This window comes from Thalia democratica, chromosome 3 (assembly GCF_965202585.1).
Source record: "Thalia democratica chromosome 3, ktThaDemo2.hap1.1, whole genome shotgun sequence".
Lineage (NCBI taxonomy): Eukaryota > Metazoa > Chordata > Thaliacea > Salpida > Salpidae > Thalia > Thalia democratica.
The window spans coordinates 50,025,476-50,047,694 of record NC_139167.1 but is presented as its reverse complement, the minus strand read 5'-3'; the positions used below and the strand labels follow the sequence as shown (position 1 = coordinate 50,047,694).

General features: G+C 23.6%; 1 protein-coding gene across 1 annotated transcript; it reads right to left on the bottom strand.

The window, feature by feature from the left end:
• Positions 1–10,456: 10,456 nt before the first annotated feature.
• LOC145831863 (ornithine decarboxylase antizyme 1-like) lies at positions 10,457–19,375 on the bottom strand. Its single transcript, XM_082939209.1, has 5 exons — positions 19,188–19,375; positions 18,147–18,291; positions 14,872–15,027; positions 12,668–12,774; positions 10,457–10,778 (listed from the first exon to the last, which is right to left on the bottom strand). Coding segments are annotated over exons 1-5 (522 nt in total). The 5' UTR covers positions 19,301–19,375; the 3' UTR covers positions 10,457–10,777.
• Positions 19,376–22,219: the final 2,844 nt, after the last annotated feature.

The following is a 22,219-nucleotide window of genomic DNA, read 5'->3' as shown; positions in this document are numbered from 1 at the left end:
TATAAACAACATGCTCGTTTTTAAGCAGTAGCAAGGTGTTAGGTGTGCTTAAAAGCTGTGTTTAATAAACAACGACTAGTTGTTTGTATCAAACAACTTTCACAAAAAAAGGACGCTAAAATTAAAGGGAATTTATTTTGGATTTTTTTCGAATGGAAAAACTTAAACACAGTTTAGTACTAGAACTTAAAACGAGAAACAAAAATTAGAAAATGACTTGCCATTTTACGACTAAAATGATAAAAACTCATATAAACATATTTTTTAAACTTCAGCAACATTCTGATTTAAAAAATACAATCTTCATTTTAGATCAATCATTCAGTACATCAAAACAATAAACTAGTTGATGTAAATACAGAGGAAAATTTGTTTTATAAACTAAAACTCAGACGTTATCGAAAGAAAGTTTTCTGCTGTTGTAATTCTAAATTCTAATGCGGTTCTTATTTTACGTTTTTATGCTTAAAAAAATTAATACTTGCGCTCTTTTGGCAATTTAATAGGTTGCAATTTTGAACTAAAATACTGCATTCCCTGACGAAAATATAATAATAAAATTTGTTTTTTTAACTTTTTCATCAGAAAGAAATTAACTTCTAATTAATAAACAATGTTGTTTTAAAATTTAAGAAAAAAGTTTTTAGAAATACCAGAAAATGTATTTATTTTTACAAAAAACTCCTTTTTTTATTCGCAAGATTAAAAATAGAAAATTAAATATTATTTTCATAACAGAGTTAAGACAAAACCGAGTTTTTTAAAACTTTGTAATAAAACTCAAGAATATAAAGTAGAAGAAATATTTTACAAGCAAATTAAAATCTGCTTTTACTGTATTATTATGAAATTTATTTACTGATTTTGTATTAAATATAAATGCAATTAAATCCTTATATGCAATAAAATACTATAATATCTGGCATACTCTAAGTTTAATTTTTTATATTTTAGACTAAAAAAAATTGTAAAAATTAAAAACACTTAAAGTATTAATTTTAATAGAATGGCTGCAGCTTTAATTAGAAGGCTGCAGCAGCAATGTTGTATGTATAACCTCTTCTAGTGATTATTTTTTTTTAAAGTGATAAATATAAAAACGCGCATGAATGGTTGCATCAGACTCTTAATTTTCTCTCAACTGTTCATAATACAATTTTTAACTTTTTCATAAATTTAGGCTCCAGGTCCGTTCATTTTAATTATTTGCTTTTAGACAAGTTTATTATATATTTTCAATACAGAGTTTTAAGTAAACATCCTAACTTATTATCTTTTATTAAATATAAATATATATACATATTTAATATAAATGGCTAGTTACTACAAAAGCAGCTTAACTCTGTATTTTTAAAAACTAGAGTTAAAACAGGCATGACTTATTCTTTCTACGAAATAACTCTGCATTAAATTAAATCTTAGTTATATTTTATAACAATTCCTGATAATAATTAATTAAACTTTTAACAAAAAATACTAAATTTTATTCATTACATAAATATGAAAAATCGTGAAACGTAAAAAATAAAACTTAAGAATATTTTTATTTTTATACTATGACTTAAATTAAAAAGCAATGTATCATATATAGTTTCAAATGTATCAAGCTACTATAGTTTGGAAAAAATATAATAAATCTTTTATTAACTAATTACTATCAAAATTTTACAATTAAAGTTATATTACTGAAGAAGTTTAGTTTTGCTTGTAAGTTTGTTAATCCATGCAAACTTATGCAATCCATGTTAGTGACGCACCGTGTCATTTAGTCGCTGTGTCATTTTGTCGCTGTGCCAAAGTGACCCTCCGTGCCAAAGTGACGCACCGTGTCGTTTTGTCGCTGTGCCAAAGTGACGCACCGTGTCATTTTGTCGCTGTGCCAAAATGACGCACCGTGCCTAAGTGACGCACCATGTCATTTTGTCGCTGTGCCAAAGTGATCCTCTGTGCAAAAGTGACGCACCGTGTCACTTTGTCGCTGTGCCATTCTGACGCACCGTGTCATTTAGTCTCCGTGCCAAAGTGACCCTCCGTGTCAAAGTGACGCACCGTACCAAGGTGACGCACCGTGTCATTTTGTCGCTGTGCCAAAGTGACGCACCGTGCCAGAGTGACGCATCGTGTCATTTTGTCGCTGTGCCAAAGTGACGCACCGTGTCATTTTGTCGCCGTGCCAAAGTGACCCTCCGTGTCGAAGTGACGCACCGTGCCAAAGTGACGCACCGTGTCATTTTGTCGCTGTGTCATTCTGACACCCACCCGTAGCTTTTACTTAATTAATAAATTCCTACTTAGACTTTGTCCTACTTAGACCTAGAGCAAAATTTCACTGAAACTTAAATAGACTTGTTTATTTATATAAAAAGTCTGAAGGTAATCAAATCTTGTCAAGTTAATCTTCTTTAAGTTTATATAACATCCGAAACGTTTTAATTACGACTTTAATTAGTACATTCAATATATTTATTTTTTATGTTTATTATATTGATAAAAACTGAAACAACAAAAGCATAAACGAAAAAACAATAAAAAATAAACTTTAAAAAATTAATTACTTTTAGCTAAATTAAGTATAATTACTAGCAATAGCTCCTAAAAACTCCATTACAATTCTTTCTTACCTTTTTTTAACTATTTTTTTCAGACGGTTACTTAAGGCCATATACTTATTTTTCTTTTTTTTTTTACCAAGAAGCCAGCTTGACGTCCATTGACTTTGTTAGTGGTGTTTATCTGCTCTTTTTTTAATGCTTTAACACATGAAAAAGAGCAGAATTACTACGTGATAACAAAGACTGGAATCTATCTTCTGTGCCACCCTTCAACCTAGTTCTTGGTTCTAAGACCGTCGTTTTTAGTTTTTTATTTGACATTCCACAACTTTATTGCAAAAAATGGTCGCCCTATGTTTGAGTCCGGTTGGTTAAACTCAATATAAGTTTTGTAAAAATATCAACCATTTTTCTAATTAAAAATTTTAGGATTTGAAAATAAAAATTAGATAAACCTTAGCCTAACACTTGATATCTTCATTCCAATATTCAGTGCAGCTGAAAAAATAAATATTTGGATTAGATTTTTAAGCTGATTTAAAATATGCTTTATCCATATGCTAATTATATGCTTTATCCTCTGCAAAAGACTATCTTTTTGTTTTTAGAGTTTTAGAAAATATTACTACACCACTCATAACTAGTCCTTATTATAGAACACAAGTTATATTCAAAGCAGATAAGTTGATAACATCAGCTTTCATAATGTGTGATAGTATAACAATTGTGATTTTCTAATTGTGTACCACTTTACAAAATACCAAGTCCAAAAGCTTAACTGTTTGATTTTACAATCTACATTTATTAATCAATTTATGTCAATTAAGAATTTTTAATTTTTAGAACTTTTTACTAAAATTTTAAACAGTTTCCATTTTTTCTCGAAATTTTATTTAAATATTAAAAAAATATTAAATTTACTTTGCAAAAAAGCCTGGTTGATTTTACAAAATTTATTTTATAATAACGTTAATCATATTTAATTGCTAGGTTTTTTAAATTCTTACCTAAATTTTTTGGGAATGGGTCTAAATTGCACAAAGATAAAATTGCATGAAAGCACAAAATTGCACAAAGTCAAATTTGTACGAGTTATATTTTTGCACGAGAGTAAAAAATACAGAAAAAAATAAATAAACAGAAAAAAAAACTAAAACAAAATTTAATAAAAAAAGAAAAAAAAAAGTTACTGACCGAGGGTAAGGGTTAGGGTAATAGTAATAAAAAAAAATAACAGTAAAATTAATAAAAAAATTAAAAAAAAAATTTAACTCGTGCAAAATTGTCTGCTCGTGCAAAAATGACCCTTCTTGCAAAATTATCTTCTTGCAATTTTGTGCACTCGTGCAATTTGTCCTCTCGTGCAATTTTGTACGCTCGTGCAATTTAGACAGTTACCCAAATTTTTAGTTTTGTTGTAAGGTATATTGCTCGACTTAAAAATAAATGCAAAAAATAAAAATATCATATAAAAAAATTGACTTTAAAAATTAAGTCTTTAAAATTTATCATACTGCTTTTTTCAATTTTTTTTATTTAAAATATGAAGTATAGAGAGTAAAATAATGTTTAATTTTTCTAAGAATTTAAAGTTTTGAAAATTTAAGATTGCGAAAACAATTTTCCACCATTAATAGTTAAAAGTTCTTTAGTAATTTATTAGATAGTTAAAAATATAAGTTATTAGATTAATTTGTATTGATTAAATTCTATTAATAAAATACTTAAAATTGTTTGTTTTGTAAAACCTATTATATAGGCTAAAATTTCTAATGAAAAAAAAACTTTACCATTTATAGATATTTAAAGGTGCAAAAAAATCAAGAACAAAGTCAATAAACTTCAAGCTGGCTTTACTGTAATAAATAAAAAGTAAATACGTTGTATTGAAGAACCGTCTGAAAAAATAGTTGAAGAAAGGTAACAAAGAAATTTGATGGAGTTTTTATGAGCTTCGCTCCTAATTATACTTAATTTAGCTGTATTTATCAAAAAAATCAGTTCTTATTTCGTTTTTACTTACGTTATTTCGATTCTTCTTACAAAAGAAGATTAAATTTTTTTTGTTAATTAAAGTACTAATTTAAGTCGTAATTAAAGCATTTCGGATATTATATAAACTTAAGGAATAGTGTAAAAGAAGATTCACTGAACGAGATTTAATTACCCTCGGAATGGTTACACAGGTAAACAAGTCTGTTTAAGTTTTAGTAAATTTTTTTGCTCTTGGTCTACGTATGAATATATTAATTATTGATAAAATTCAAGACGGTAAATTGACGTAACATACTTTTACAGTATGTTACATGACATAACTGTTTTATTAGCTAGGTTATATCTAAAAATTGTGCTTTTCCATTTTACATACACAAGTTATCTATTTTATCTTAAGGTTTGTTTAAATTCCATTATCATAATAGACCTATAAAAGTTGTAGAACAATTTGTATAAGTTTTTAAGATGTAAATAAAAGCTAACAGACTATCAAACTTTAAAAGATTAGTCAACAATAATATAACATTTACGCAAGACTTACAATATAGTTTTTAGACCGTAATATAAAGATTATTGTATCTCAATATTATCTTTGTAAAGGTTTATTTTTTTTTTAATTTATCTTTCTTAAAATTATTCTAGTAAATTACAAGAAAATTCAACTTAAATATAGTTATAACTGCTTACTTTAAGAATCCTACAAAGAACAGTTCAAATATTGTCAAACGATTTAGTATATTGTATATAATTTAAGATAAGCTTATATTAAAGTAGATTAAAAATATATACATGAAATAATGAAAATTAGTTATATTCTTATTAAGTTAATACTAACTAATGCTAAAATTATATTTTACGTAACAGAATAAAATAATATTAGCAACTTTGTAAGACTGGTTTGTTTTCGAATTAATAGATTTCAATCTGTTTGTTATAAACTGAAATGAGTTTCATTTCAAGGTATCAAAACTGTTTACCTCAAACTAATTATGTGTGATTATGATTGTTTATTGAACAAAAAAAACGTTTTATACAATTTGGTCCTAGGACCTGGTGCACGAAAGAACCTTCGGTTATTGAGTTATATAGCACTTGGATACAGTTAACGTCTTTTCTAAAGCAGCAATTAAAAAGAATTAAAACAAATTAAATGAAAAACAATTCGGTTTTTTCTACAGTATTTCTAAATTCATCATAAAGTTATTGCACTCCGTAAACCTTGTGGCAAATCAGTAAAATTTTATTTTGTAATGACAATTCAAAAACTAAAAACATTCAAGGTTTTATCCAGGTCAATATTTTTTCTATGTTAAGTGAAAAAAACATAAGCTGTACTAACCTTAATAATGTTTTTTTTTAATGTTATAAACTGTTTGAAATATTTTAACAACAAGTTATAATTTATTTATAATTCAGATATCAAATATTAGTAACTATATGCTCTTTAACAAAAATACTTGTAGTATTTTATGTTTTTGAGTTAAATTTGAAAACTTTTTTCTACAAAACGTCAAAATATGATGCTGTAGTTTGCTCTACTACCATTAAAAATTTCATATTATGTAATGTTTTAGTAACATTAAAATAATTTTAAAGATATAAGCTCAAAAATAAATTAGATTTAATTTTGAAACAAGCAATTAAGTCTAAACTCAGTTGTTCAGGTTTTTTGTTATGTTACATTGTAGTCTTTTGTTTTAGTTTGATAATAATGTTAAAACTTTTCAAACTTTAGTACAGTATCGCAGTGTTTCTCAAAACTTAAAAGGTTTTAAAATCTGTGTACGATAAAGATTAAAACTTTTGTACACACTAAATTGTTTTGACATAAGTTTTGTTTAAAAAGTTACTCTTATTTATAGTCTTTAAATTAAACAGTGTTGATTACATTTAAGCTTGTTAAAATCTACCAAAACCAACTTTTTCAAATACAATAAAACGTTTTAATTTTCCGAAAGTCTCTCATTACTTATAAAGTTTTTCATATGAACATTAAAATAAATCTAATTATTACTAAAGAATACATGATACTCTGTTAACTCTTTAGTATTGTTCTAAAATATTTGTGTAAAAATAGTTTTTAAACTATAACTTAGACTGAAAGTTTGCATTAATTAAACTTAAAACACTTTTTTTTTGATAAATATTACAAAGTTCAATAAAACAACAAACTAATTTTTCTTCTAACCATTTAGTTTTGCCTAACATTCAACTACTAAACAAAACGATTTGAAATTAGTTTTTTATGTAACAATGGAGGCTCAATTTGTGACCAAAAGTGAAAAAAACCTTAGTTATAAATTTAATTACTTAAAAAAAGTTTTAGAACTCAAAATGACTATTTAAAAGATGTCAAAGAAAAATCACATAAGTGTTAAACAAAAAAAAATAAGTTAAGAATTTACTCTTTTTTGTATAAAAAGTGTTTCGATCATAAGTTTTAATTGTACTTATATTTATAATAAAAGCTTATTGGTTTAGATTAGTAAAAATTTAATCAAAAAAGTTTTTGTATTTGTTGCTCTAATAAATTCTTTAAACATTTCATTTATTATTAGCATGTAAATGCTTTCTATTTTTTTGGAAATTTTATATCCGTCAATACTATTGCCTAATCCTTTCACTTTTATAAAGGGTTGTCGTTGATATCAAAGTTAATTTTTAGAAACTTAAAATTACATAGCATACATATTCTAAAGTTTAAAAAGTTTATATCTTTAATCAGGTTTACATAAGCTAAAAAGCAACTTCTAATTTTAATACATTTTTCATGAAGATTTTTAGAGCTTATTTAATATTTTTTAACATTAATCTTTGCCTAATGATCGGAATTGAAGTTCTTTTTCGCAAAATATCTAATTATGCTTTTCTATGTACAGTTTATCATTAATTTCTTTTTTTTTTAAGTATTTTATAAGTTAGCTTTTATGGTTAGCTTTGATAGCTAAGCTTTGTTTTTTGTACTTTTCGACTTACAATATTGTTTATCAAACGACAAAAAAATTGCTCAAAATAGTTAGTCTTAGGACTTGGTGTACGAAAAAACCTTTTAGTTTTTAAGTTTTACACTACTTGATTTCAGTTAAACGTCTTGTCTAAGACAGCTTTGCTAAGATTTTGCTCTTTTTTTAAGTTTTACTATCAAAACTTTAATATATAATATCACATTGCGTTATCACCGAGTACTTTAAGTTTTGATCCATGTCATAGGTTGTTAAAAAAACTCATTGTGTCTTTTCTGATTGCTTTTAAATATCGTGAGTTTTTTTGATGCAATTTTTTTATATTATTTTTCAATAAAAATGCTTTTTCTTGTTTGCTGACAAACCAGTTGGCTAGTATTGATGTCAAAAGAGATTCCGTTGCTTTTAAAACTATTTTTGCTGATATATTGTTGTATTCATAACAGTTACTCTTAACTTTTTTTTTTGGTTCTGGGAAAAACTGAGCATATATTATGCAACATTTTTTGTGATAATAGGCCTTGTGAATATTAATATGTGTAAATTTTGTTTCAGACAGTATCAAATATGTACTTTATGAATTAGTCAAATAGATCATACTTATTCAAAATTGTCAAGTCTTGGTATTTTACCTAGAACTTTTTATTATAATATTTTAAATTTTCCTCTATTGAATATTAATGTTTTTATGGCAGGGACAAAACGCAGTAGACAATTTTGTTTATGGTGTTTTGTCATACCATTAAACTTGCTACTTTAAGCTCTATTTTTAGACATTTTTATTACTTTAAGTCATATTCAAGGCGTATTTTATATTTTTCTAATTATAAATAATAGTTATAGTATCCATCGAGTTAATTTGCATGATTCGATTTTTCTGATATAAATTGCAATCTGAAGTTTTTTTTAATTTTTATAGTTTAATGTTCAAGTGTTTTTTTTTTAACTAACATTGACTTTTTTTTTTAAAATATAAATGCTATTAACTGTTAATTAAAGTTTTAACAGTTGTTAGAAAAACGTACACAGTTTGAAACTTAAAGTTTATTTTCCTATTCAATTTTTTTTAGTACAATTTCATAAGTTCTAAAGCAACCAACCTTTTATTTTGGTTGTTTTATTTCTGAAATATATTATTTTGCTGCAATGTTAGCTATTAGTTTTATGTCTTTAACATAAACTCACAACTTTTTTTTTTAAGCTAAAACTTATTTAAGTTCAAAAAATCTTTAACAATTTAAGTAACTTTAGTTTATTAGAACTTCGAAATAATGAAAAAAATGTATCTAAAATTATAATTTAAGTTAACAATTTTGAATATAAACAATATTTTAGCATTTTCTAACATAAATGCAAAAATCATCTATACTAAAAAGCATACAAAAGTAAGTTGGCTTGTTCAAGTAAGGTAGTTGTTCAATATCTTGATATAATAAAATTTCAGTTTTTTAATGAAAATTTCATCAATTTTTACTAGATGAAGGCATTAGAAATAAAGTAATTTTGTAAACTTCATGAAAAATTTTGCAATTTTAGCCTGATTTTAAAGAATTTTTTTACCATTTTAAGGCTTTAGAAACTAAGGAATTTGTAAATTTCAACTGAAAAAATCTGAAGTTTTTTAATTTTGTCAAATTTCCTGACTATTTTCAAAAACGCCCATATTTTCCTGACTTTTGTCTTTTTATTTTAGTTTTTCCTGACCTTGTGGTATCCCTGCATTTTCATGTACATCTTCTATAACTTAAGCAGCCTAAAATTTATTAAAAGTTAGAATTTAAATGACATAGAGTAAAAATAATTTTCGCAAGATTTTATTGATTGTCTTACAAAATACTTCATGCGCTAATTAACATGGTTAGTTTGTGAATTCGAAGCTAATTTAAAATCTGCAAATTGCATAAGTTCTTATGCGCTCAAAATTCTAGTTTTCAACTGTTTTTTATCGCTATTTAAAAAAAATGGTGAAAGTAACAACTATATATTATAACTATACTAAGGGCAACTAATTTTTATTTATTTTTTATAGAAACGAGATTTTTTAACAACAACTTTACATTTATTATTTTTTTTTCAATGATCACTTCATAGTCACTTTCAAACTGTATAAATATTTAAAAAAATAAAATTTAAGACTATTAATTAAATAATACAATTTTAAGCTAGCTGGTTTTTACTAATTTCTTTATCGAAACAGTTTCTTTTTATAGTTCTTAAATTCTTTTTATACAAAAAAAAATATTTTACGTGATAAAAACTACTAACTTCAGTTTTACAATATTTTTTTTAACAATGTTATTTAAAAAACGTACTGGAAATAAATATTTATTAATAATTACTTGCTATTGATTCACGTTCCTAGCTCGTGACGAATCTACTGATGTATTTACGACTATTTTTAAAACATATTACGTGTTAACTTTGAGCATAAAATTTTTAATGCAACGGAAAAGCTACTCAGCTTTAAAAAAGACAAAATTTATTACTTTTACAAAAATATTTGTACGTTTTTAGCTTTTAGTTTAGAACTATTACTAATCTTAACAAATATTTATTATTAATGCTTTGCATATAATTCAAAGAACATTATATTTTATTCAGTTTGTTATGATGTCGGTTAGATAAAATTAAATTGCAAAAAGTAATTAAATTTTAAACATTCGGTCAAACAATTTTTACATGTTTTTTACTCCTATTAAAACAAACTTTTTATCACAATACAAAATTCACTATTCAAATGTTAGCGGTAAAATTCCTAGCTCCTATTGTGTTTCAATTTTTAATTTCTACTCGTAAGGCCTGAGTAAGCAAATAAGTTATACAACATAAAAGTTGCACATCATTTACATTTTTAGGATTTATAATTATCGAAGTAAGTTATCATATAAACTATGATAAATCAGTTTTCAAAACTTTAATAACTATACAAACAAACAACTAGACAAACATAGCTAGATAAACATTTATTTGTAATTGATAACAAGTAAACAAAGTTTGCACAATTACAAATCAAAACTAACTAATTTTTATTCAATAACAATTTTTTAAATATAAAATAACTTTTTTTCAAATATTATTTAACTTTTGTTGCATTAGTAATAAGTCTTGTAACTGGACACTGGACAATGATAAGAAAAACAAAAACTTTATTTTGAAAGCTTGAAAGTATAAAATGCAAAAAACAAACTGAGTGGGGAAGTAAATTAAGAGTATTTTTGTTCTTCCAAAATTTTCTTTTCCTGATAATGTTTGGATTTCGGAGATGTTTCTGTTTTTGTTTAATTAGGTTTACATCAAACTCTTAGAAAATTATTTAATTTAAGTAAATAATTAGATGTTCGTATGTTAACAAAAATATAAAGAAAAAAATGTTACATTTTTCATTCTAAATTTAATGATTTAAAATTAGTGCTTTTTAGTTTCTTATCTGTAAAAAAAGCTTATCAATTATCTGTGTAACTACATTAAGATAACTAATTAACAGTCTTTTATTTAATATTTGCTAACGTAAAAATAATGATTTTAATACACTATATGTAATATTAAAACTAATAAAACTTCAATACTTGGAAATTTAAACTTTTAAACAAACTTTTAGGACTGTAAAGTCAGATTTAAAATATAAATTTTTCCAAGTAATTGATTCTAACTTGAGTAAAACTCAGCTTGTTATCTGTTATGCAAATAAGAAAAAAAAACTTTAAGCTTTTCCAGTGAAACTTGTAAATATTAAGTATAAAGGTATTTAAATCTTATTTTTGATAAATCTTTCTGAAAAAGCTTCAGTTTTTAATTTTAACGACATTAATTATACATTAAAAGTGTTAGTTGAGGACTTTTTATCATTTATCACTTATTACTTTGAAAAAATCAAAACTTCAAATTTGTACAGGCTTTATTTGTTATAGAAATAAAAAAGTTTTTAATAAAAATATGTAAATATTTTTAGACTATATTTATAAAAACACAAAAACTTTTTTTTTATTAATTAAAAGTAAAATATTTCTTCTTTTGTAGATACCTTAAGTTAAACAATACAGTTATTTAAAAAAAATAGTTTTGTAAGAGATTTTGATTGCAAGCTTTTTATTTCAAATTTAATTTTTAAGTATACTAGTATAATTTCATTAACACAAAATTGATAAATATTGAAGTTTATACAATTTAGGTTATAAACAATGTCACTCTTTGAGGCAAGTAAACACTAGCATGAGTGATCAAAAACTATACCGAGATTTTTTAATACTCAAAAATTTCTGTCTGGATTGCGTGTAAATACCTTTAAGCCAGTGTGTATTTTGTATAATAAATTTTTGAGGTAAAAAGTATACTAAAATATATGTTCAATCAGTCTTGTTATACTGTGAACCTACTTTTCATAGTTAATAAGAAGTTTAGTCATATAAAAACAACTAAACCTAAAACAAGTACTTTCTATTATAAAAGAAATGTTGAAATAAAGCTATAAATTTCGATAGAACTTTAATCAACATTTTAATTAGCACTTTTTTCGGTGATTCATTGTGCACTTTTTTTTTCAGACGCTATCTAATTATAAATAGTATTTAAATTACTAAAAGCAATACTATCTTTAATACTTTCCATTTACAAAAGGCTATTAAAAATACTTTAGCCTTACATAAGTTTAGCAGGCCGCAAGACAAAAAGTTTATACACTAATTAAATTTTACAATAAAAAAATGAAGAAGTAGTAAAACATAATAAACTATAAAAGATTAAAGTTTTTGAAACTGAAACAGCACATACTTATTTAAAACCTAGCAAAAATTAGTCTGTCATTTTTTTTAAATCTTAAAACTAGCCTAAGTTGAAATAAACTAGCGTAAGTCAGCCTAAGTTTAAAAAAAACTAGTCTGAAGTTTTCAAAGTGTAACAATTATGTATAATTTTTTTTTATTCCATGTTGTATAAACTTATTTTAAGAATTAAATAGAGTTAAAAATTGTTGTATGAGATGAACTTTAACTGTGGTTCAAAAAGATATTAAACTTAAAAGACCACAGTTAAAGTAATTCTAAATAAAATTAGTTTACTATAATCAAAATAAAATACTTTATCTATTTCAAACACTTAAAAATATTTTTTTTTTTGCAAAAATTTTAAATTATATTTTCAGTTATTAACCAATATACGCACCAGTCAAGTTCGTATCCGAGACATATGAAGTGAGAATTTTGTTTGACGTTGTAAGTAGAACGAAGCTCAACTGGATGAATATTTTCAAATCCCATGAACTTAAATGCCTGTTAAGGTTATTTATTTTTAACAGTAATTTTTAAAACACTTTTTTTAACTTAACAATGCTTTGTATAAAACAAAAAGTTTATGTATTGTAAACTATTTGTTATATTCTTACGAAACTCTAAGAACTTAATACCAAACTTATTTTGTACATGTATTGTATAGAAGTATATTTTTAGTTTATAATTTAAATTAACAATCTTATAATAATATATCTAAACGAGACGTAAATTTGTAAAAAATTAGCAAAATTTTTTCATTTATACATATTTTTCTTCTAACCTATATTTACTTATCTCTGGTAAACTTTTTTATCAATATAGTCATTTGACTTTGCATGTAAGTTTTATTATATTTATTTAAAGTAAAATAATTTGCAAACAACAATCGATCAAATTATATCTGAATAACTTTTTTATAATAGAGCCTAGAACTAATATTTAATTCTAGTTTTTTTTTCAAGTATACCAGAGATAAGTAAATATAGGTTAGAAGAAAAATATGCATAAATGAAAAAAATTTGAACAAATAATACAATCTTATTTTTATTTACTTAAATATTAAACTTAACACTGTTAATATTCAAAAATATAAAGTGTAAGTGCTCATAAAAACCCTTTTTTATTAAAAAACAATTGATGTAACGTTGTAGCTTAAACTTACATGATGTTTGTAAAAACACAATTATGTTAAATAACAGAATAAGCTCTAAACACAAATTAGCAATATAAAAAATTTACAACAAACACTTTGAAAATTTCAAAACTAAATAAACTTTAAAATAAACTATAATTACATATTATTTATTGTAATATTTATGACATAAAGTAAAGTCATTTATGTATTTTTTTATAAATCTAAGTTGTTACTGTAGTCATTAAAAATACTTAAGTGAAATTTTCAGATATAAAAACAATATTCTGTTAGAATATTTATAAAACAATTCCTGGTTACCTAGCATTTAGTTAAATTTCCAAATATAAATTTGTTGTCTCAAATGCAACAGTTGCACAAAAAATTCCTTTCATTTGAAAATATTTTCAAGTATAAACTGGAAATTTTACACAATCAAATGCAGCAGTCTAATTTGCTTTAAAAAAAAAAAATTAAATTTTTGAAACGTAAAAAAATCAAAACAATTTAATTTAACTTGTTTTTTAAGTTTTACTTGCTTTTTCAAAAACTTTTTTTGAAACTATTCAGTTATAGTTTTTATTTAGATACTAAACACAAAACGTTTTTTATTTATTGGAAAAAAAAATTATCAATTACATTATTAAACTATAAATATTAAAAGTAATTAAATAGTTGCATTACACAACCAAATCCAGAAAATTTTTTAGTAAACTACAATTTGGAACTGAAATCAAGGTAATTTTCAATTTGTTTTTATTATTATTAAGCCTGGAAGCAAATAAAAAATAATCACTTGGTTTTTCTAATATTTAGGCTTTTCTCACAAATAAATTTTAAAAGAATACAAATAAAATATTAAATGTTTAAAGGAAATAATATAGACATGATTTCACAACATAGATACAAAAGCTAGAATTAAATTACGTTTAATAACAAGTTGAGGTTTTCTTTATTGAAACAAACTAAAAGTAAATATATTGCAAATTTTATTAAAGTTTTTAGCATAAGTACAAATCTAATTTTAGACAGCTTAAAAAAAGAAAACTCAATTATTTTTTATAAATAGCAAAATCAAAAACTAAAAACTTGTATTATTAATAGAATACACTTTTGAATAATATTCATAGCTTATTAGCAAATTAGAGACACGAGTTTAGATATTTATTTCTTAAATAAAACCAATTTTAGCATTTTGAAGCAAGATTAAGTAAAACAATTTGTCATAAACAAATTTATATAATGAGTTGACAATTAAACTATGTTATAATACATTACACTTCAAAGCCATATAAAACAAAACAAACTCGTCAAAAAAAAAACCGACAATATTACTTAAGTACTGACTTTTTCTTTTAAGAAAAATCATAACTATTAGCAAGTTTTAAAAGTACTGTTTCACTATTGGTATAAAAAGCCATACCGAACACAAGCTTTAGTTTTTCTAGCATTATATCAACGCAAACCTTGATCAGACTGTCGCGCGTGGTTCTCCGTTCGTCGATGCAAGCGACAACCTGAGCGACGCCCAAGTCCTCCTCTGCGTGGTCCAGAAGGGCGATGAACGTCTCCTTGGAAATGTTCAGCGGAACTTCGACGTACAGCACGTCTTTCACTTGCAGCTGTTTGTAAGATCGTCAGTTAGTTTAAAAAATTTAAAAAGATTAAATTTGAACAAACTGTGACAGGTTCATCAGCTAAGAGTAAAAATTTTATACGTACACACTCGTTTTAGGACTTTAAAAATATTGTTCTACTGAAAACTTAATAGAAAAATCAACAATTTTGTTTAGGTTGTGTTTTTCTGGAGAATTAAGCTGTTAAAGCTATTTTTCTAACAAAAACTTTTGAGCAATGTAAAAGTATTTTAGGATAATACCTAACAATTATAGTAAGAAACCACATATAACTTTCAAATATAAAAACTATTTAAAACAACAACTAATTTATAAATCAAAATACAAAAAGTGGGCTGTAAAAGGGTGTCAAGTTGAAATTAACTCTTTTAGTGGTTAGAACATCAAAATAAACCAAACATAAAGTAGAATAAAGTTTATATATAGTTGTGCGGAACTGGGTTTTTATAAAAAAGCTTTTTTTATTTCACTTTTTGCTTTAACTATTTTAAAACTTATTCAAGTTTAAAGGAAGTCAATTTTTGAGACTTATAGTTCAAAAATTACTCAAAATCACCTCTAATTATTGCCAAAAAATGGCTTAAAATACTACAAAAAAACGAAAAATACTTGTATTTTGCTTTTTGTTATGATTTTTATTTGGTTTAACTTTAATTTATATTTTCGATAAACTTTAAGACAGCAAGTTTAAAAAATTTAATGTTAAACCAGAAGCACCTGTAAAATTGTTTTTTTGTTAATTGAACACTGATTAAGTAAAAAGTTTTTAAAAATTATTTTAAAAATATGCAAGCACAAATACTTGTCACATGAAATTTCATAACAATGTGGGCGCGGTGTGCTTTAGGATAAATCAAACTAAGCATGCATTGAGCTTTTCAAAACTGCTGTTTGTATACTTTTCTTGATTGTTATCCTACTTAAACTTTAATATCAAGTACTAATTCAATATGTTGTTTTGCTTATCAAAAACTCAAAGTTAACAAATACGTTTTTAATAATAACAACAAAAAAGTTAACTTAATTGAATGATATTTTCGTTTTTTAAATAACATCTTATATAATATCAATTTTACCGTTGAGCTTCAGTAAACAAATAAATAAAGCAATTTTTTTTATCTTTCAGCTATACTTTGCAGTTTAGAAAATAACCTTTTTCTTAACATTTTAAAAGTACTTTATTTATTCTGCACCAAACTTTTCATAAACAGTACAACTGTCATAATCAACTAAATATAAAATAGATTGAACTTTCAAATATTTATAGAAAAGTTAACTGAATCATGAAATATTAAAATGAATTATAAGTAAAAATTAAAGAGTTTTATGACAAAAGTTTAAGGATGCAGATTCACTAATAATAGAATCAATAAAAAATATTGATGTGTCTATTTCGTCACAACACAATGAAGTATTATAGGTTGTGACGTCACAAAAACTAAAGTTTAATACTGTCCAGAAAGAAAAGCGAAGATTGAAATTATTTTGTTCTCTGTAAAAATGTTGGCTGTAAAAATATTGATTTAAGCAAGGTGACTTGTTCCGAAATTATTAAAAGTTAATTCATCTCGCTTATTTGTAAAAAAAATCTAAAATGTTATAAATCAATAAATACATCACAATTTAAGCTCTAACACAGTGCTAAAGCTTAGCTACATGTTATTTATTATTTTTTTTTTTACTCAGTGACTAGCTGTATAAAAATTTTTATAATTAAAATATTTCATTATTAGCTTATTTAACAATTTCTAATTGCAATCAAGCTCTAACAATAGACCAAGATCTTTTTCAAAGTGATTAAATGCTACCAAGTAAACTTGTATTGTAAAAAAACTTTTGCTAATAAACATAAACTACTAAATAAATATTTTAAATTTTAGTCACTTCCCTTTAATATATTTATATAGCTTGCAATATTAAAACTAAGTAATTCAAACAAAGACATATTAAAACACTTAATAAGCCATAAATAGAAATTAAAAATTTAAGTAAACTTTTGTTTTTAGAACAAAGCATATGAAAGACTTAAAAAGATTGTGATATATATGATTTTTTTTATTTTAACTTTTTATATTTGTAAAAAGGATAAGTGAAAAAGTATAATGGTATTATATGAATATAAGCAAAACAATAAATTGTTCAATTAAAATGTGTCTTTTATCTATAAATGAAAAAAAAACTATAAACATTATAAGTTAGAAAAACATTTGTTACTATAGTTTTAATGTTGATAATTTAAAGCTTTTAAATAATAAGTGTTAATAATTGAATACATTACGTTTTACTAAACAAATAATGCCTAATACATCTCAAATAGTTAAACTAATAAAATAATTAACTAAAAAGTCCAACAGGTAGCATATATTATATACAGTAAAATTATATATTTCATATATTAAACTTATCAGGTTAATTATTACTTATAAACTTAAATAAACTGTTAATTTATAGGATTAACACTTAATTTTAGTAATTATGTCACATTTTTAAAGTTTGATAATAAAAAAATTAGAATAAAATTGTTTAAACAACTTAACTACATTCATTAGTTTCATGTTTATGAGATAACTTTAAAATTCAAAAACTATTTCATGTTAAACCAATAAAATAAAGCGTGTATTCATAATTTCACATTGTAAGCTTAATAAATTCTAAAAACTAAATGTGTAACTTTATTTAGTTTTGGTAAAAAGTAACTAAAGATATACACGTTTTTTAGATCTATTAACTATCATTATCTAACAACATTTCAGAAGTGTTTAGTACAAAATAATGTCTAAAACGATTTTAAGTTAATAACTAGATTACTATATAAATTACTATTCACCAACTAATTCTAGAAAAATAAGTAACACACACTATAGTAAAATTAATATATATAAAATATTTCATTTTATTCTCACAGACTATCACAATCAAAACAAAGTTTCACTCTATCTTAAATTATATACAAAAAAAAAATTAATAATAACCTACTTTACCATATTTTTCTAAAATACCAAATTCCATAAAAGACTTTATATTAGACTTTAAGCTAAAAAAAATTTAAAAAATTATTTTATAAGCACTAAGGCTAAGTTTAAGACAATAAATTTTAAACGTACAGTAGTCCATTTGACTGTAAGCTTGTCTGTGAGCTGACGAACGAAAGACCTCATTATTACATCACAATCATTAACTTTTGATGATAGCAAATTATCGAAGAACAGAAAACATGGTCTTAATTCATCACCACTCGAGTTGTTTTTACTGTGGAATTTTATTAGATTATCTAGTTATTAATTATAAGTATTTTTTTATTTAATATACCTTTTAAGGGTTTCCATAATTTTTTATTATATTTTTCTTTTAATATCTAAGTTTATGTTTCATATTATAAATTCTTACTTATACATATCAAAAAACTAACTTCAACTATTCTACATCTAGAATAAACATGTAAAAAATATATATTACAGAATTATTTTGGTATCATAAATAGTTTATGATACTCTATAACATTAAAGTATACTTAATTAAATTGCAATTATAAAATTTCAGACCAACTATTATAAGCTTTTAATAACAAATTAGGTTTAAAAAACAAATATAAAAACTAGAACATAAACAACATAGTTATTCTTTTTTGAACAAAGCTTTATTTTTTAAGTTAACAAAACTGCATAAAATAAAATGTAATAATAATAAAGAATTAATTTTATTTAACCAAAGAATTATACAGTGTGTTAAACCTGTAAATCGTTTGAGACTGCTTTAAACACTCTCTTAAACCAGAAACTGTATAAAAATTATTGATTTAATAAAATTTAGTCTAACGAACAGGTAAAACCTGTGTTATAACTTCTACTGTCTTTAACTTACCTATAATTTCAAGCCATAATTTAGTATTTTGTTTAATTTATTTCAAAAATTTTTAACTTAAATTGATAGGTATACAAATTACTTTTAAATAAACTTTTTTTTCTATAAAATTATAAAATGTATATCAAAATTATATTACTGGTAATATTTCTACTTGACAACAAAATTTAAAACCACTTTAACAAACTAAATAATAAATAAAACACTAGATTTTAGTCTAGGAGACTGTATATAAAAAGCTCTTTATCTATATCCCAAAAAAAATTTTTTTAACTTGAACTAACATGTAAGGGACGTCAGGAGCGCTGTGTGGCTTCAATATCCAATGTCGAGCACCACTGGTGCACCGAATTGAAGTACTTGCTAGCACTTGATTCTTTTTTCTCTTCTTTTTCATTATGGACGAATATACTGCTATTTTCTTTATGCATGTTACGCAGAGACACAAAATTATTTGAATTACTTTCTTTAAAGAACTGTCAAATAACTCATAAATTAAAATGATAGTGTTTTTACAATGAACTACACAAAACTAATTCTTATTGTTAATCTATTTTAACCTTATCATAAATTCACTAAGATTATTAGAGTACTCTAAATTAAGAGATATGTATTAATATTCTTTTGTTAGTAGGTGTAATTTCTGGCACTCAAGTTGTAAAATTTCATATACTTTTAATTGCCTGTTCCTCAAACATTTTATTTTAATAAGTATTTCCTTTCTATTGGTTTTAATAGAGTACTAGAGTTTTATTTAATTATTTTTTAAATACTAAAAATCACCTAACTTGTTAATTAAATACTTAAGACTCACAAATGTTTAATTTTTTAGTTTTTAAAGAGACATTTTATAAGTAATAGGTTATTTTTTAGGTTTATAAGTAGTATAACAATAACTAAACTATATTTTTCAAGAATATAATTTAATTTAAGAAGAAAATTGGTACAAAAACTTTAATCTACTCTTTTTATATGTTTGATTAGACACTTTACAGTATCACAAAATTTTTGCATGTAAAACTGTATATAAACAATATAGCAAAACTTTTTTTTTATGCATCACTAAAATATATTTGATCTATTCTCATTTTACAGTTTAAAAAAATGTTTAACAAGTGTAGCATACAATTATATCTAATTATAATACTCAATTTGTATAATTTTTTTATTATTATGTTGTTTATTGTGCAGTTTTGGACTCAGGCATCAAAACTTGAGCTACTTAACAGGACACAAAAGAAGAAAAATAAGAATAAAATAAAGCACATTTACATTCAACAAAAATAAAGCATAAAAAAGTATTAAACAAAGTTAAAACTGTAAAGAACTCGTTAAAAAGTTTAAACTTATTTGCTTGATATAAAAGGCAGCAACATAGTACATACAAAGACATTTGTTCAAAATTAATAAAAGTAAATGAATAAATGTTATGGGGGAGGTGAAAAGAAAAAAAAATTACTACAAATAGAAAAATTAAGAAATCAGTAGTTAGTTTAGATGAGATAAATATTATAAAAATTTAATTTAAATTTCTCTTTAGTTTTTAATGGAAAGTTACTGAATTTTACTGATATTTTTAGTATTTAAATTAAATAATTTTGATTTTAAGCAAAAATGTTCTACCTATGACTATTAAATATAATATAATATTAAATATATAATTACTATATAACTACAAAAAAAACATTGAAAAATTATTATAATTTTCCCTCAAAATTACTGCAGTTTATAGCAACTCATTGCTTTAAATTTTGAAATAAGCTAAATTTAAAAATAATAAAACCTTGTAAATAAAAATACTTATTGTACAATTGCAGTGGAAAATAGAATTTAAAGACTTGTACTTTATAATAAATGAAAAGGAGATAAACTGAATTTAAAAGTACAACTTTAAAAGTTTATAATCAAATATAATTATAGTGTTATGAAGAATTTTACAAAAGTCTTACCATAAAACAAGTTTCTTTAAAACGTAAGTAAGTCCAGATTTTTAATTTTTTCAATCTAGCCTAAGATAGATTGACTAGTCTGAGACAGTATAATTTCAGCTAATATAAAGAAATATGTTTAATTTTGTCTAGATGTCTCTTAAAAATATTATTGGAATTAAAAACATTATTTTCAATTTAACATTAGAAAAGCTTATTATATGACAACAGCAATGTAAATTTTTACTCACAATAATTTTAACTAGTTTATATTTTTTTTACTTAAGAATGGTCTAAAATAAGTTGCATTCATAAGTATTTATTTATTTGAAAGTTAAAGTTTTCAAAGTAACAAAACCTTAAATGTTTTAATGTTACAATTGATGCGTAGAAAAGTTATTAGTAAGTTAAATAATAAGTAGTTTATAAATTTGTAATTAAACAAATTAAAGTTATGACTAATAATTTTTCTAATTTTTGTATTTCTTAAAAGTATACATATAATTTATTAGTTACTTTAGTAGAAGTTACAATTTTTAGCTTTGAAGGGATTCTCAATTTAGAAAGCTTACTTGAATATAGTTTATACTCTTTGAGGTTAAAAACTAACCTGAGTTTATTTATCAGACTAAAATTTGTTTGCTTTTGAGGCACAATTGCTTTTTAACAAATGTGTATTGTGTAATTTAAAATGCATAAACATATTTTAGTTTGCACAAGCATATCTTTGAAGAAAAATAATCAAAATCAGTGCATAAATTTCATAATCAGTCTTGTTCTATTTTTATAGTTATTAAAAAACTTTAATTTGTCATGATAAAAGCAACTACACTTAACAAAAGTAGAAATAAAATTATATATAGTTCAAAAAAATTTATAAAAGATTCAGTGGGTAGTTTTTGTAAATACTGCGTAGAGTTGTTTATCTTAGATCACTGAGAGTAGGATTGTAAACATATGCTTTAACACTTATGTTTACAAAAGGCTAAGATTATATTGTTGCTTTTAAGTAGTGCTAGCCACAAGGCTGAAAGTTTTAGTTTTTAACAAAAGTAAAAACTGTGAACTTAACAAAATGAAATAGTAAAGCCTAAAATAACTACAGAGTGTCTTTTTATTACTGGAATTTTTTAATTAAATACTATAAAGGGACAGGAAAGCTTGTTCTTAAAAAAACCTGGAAAATTTTTCTATAAAATCAGTAGCCACCCTGTAACTTTAAAGTATCACTATGTTTAAAACTTAATAACTCATACTTATTTAAGATCTACTAAAAAATTAGCCTGACATTTTTTAAATTGGCATAAAAGTCATACTTTATGGTAATTCTCTTTGTATAACTAAAACTAAACAAAAATATTATTAACTAATAAAAAATTTTAAATACT

Bases quoted from the DNA above. Each gene is read 5' to 3' on its own strand.
- LOC145831863 (XM_082939209.1), bottom strand. From the start codon at position 19,300: ATGAAAAAGAAGAGAAAAAAGAATCAAGTGCTAGCAAGTACTTCAATT. The intron at 15,028-18,146 runs GTACGTTTAAAA...TCTTACAAACAG, and splicing joins TTACAGTCAAATGGACTACT to CTGCAAGTGAAAGACGTGCT. The intron at 12,775-14,871 runs GTTTGCGTTGAT...TAACCTTAACAG, and splicing joins CGCGCGACAGTCTGATCAAG to GCATTTAAGTTCATGGGATT.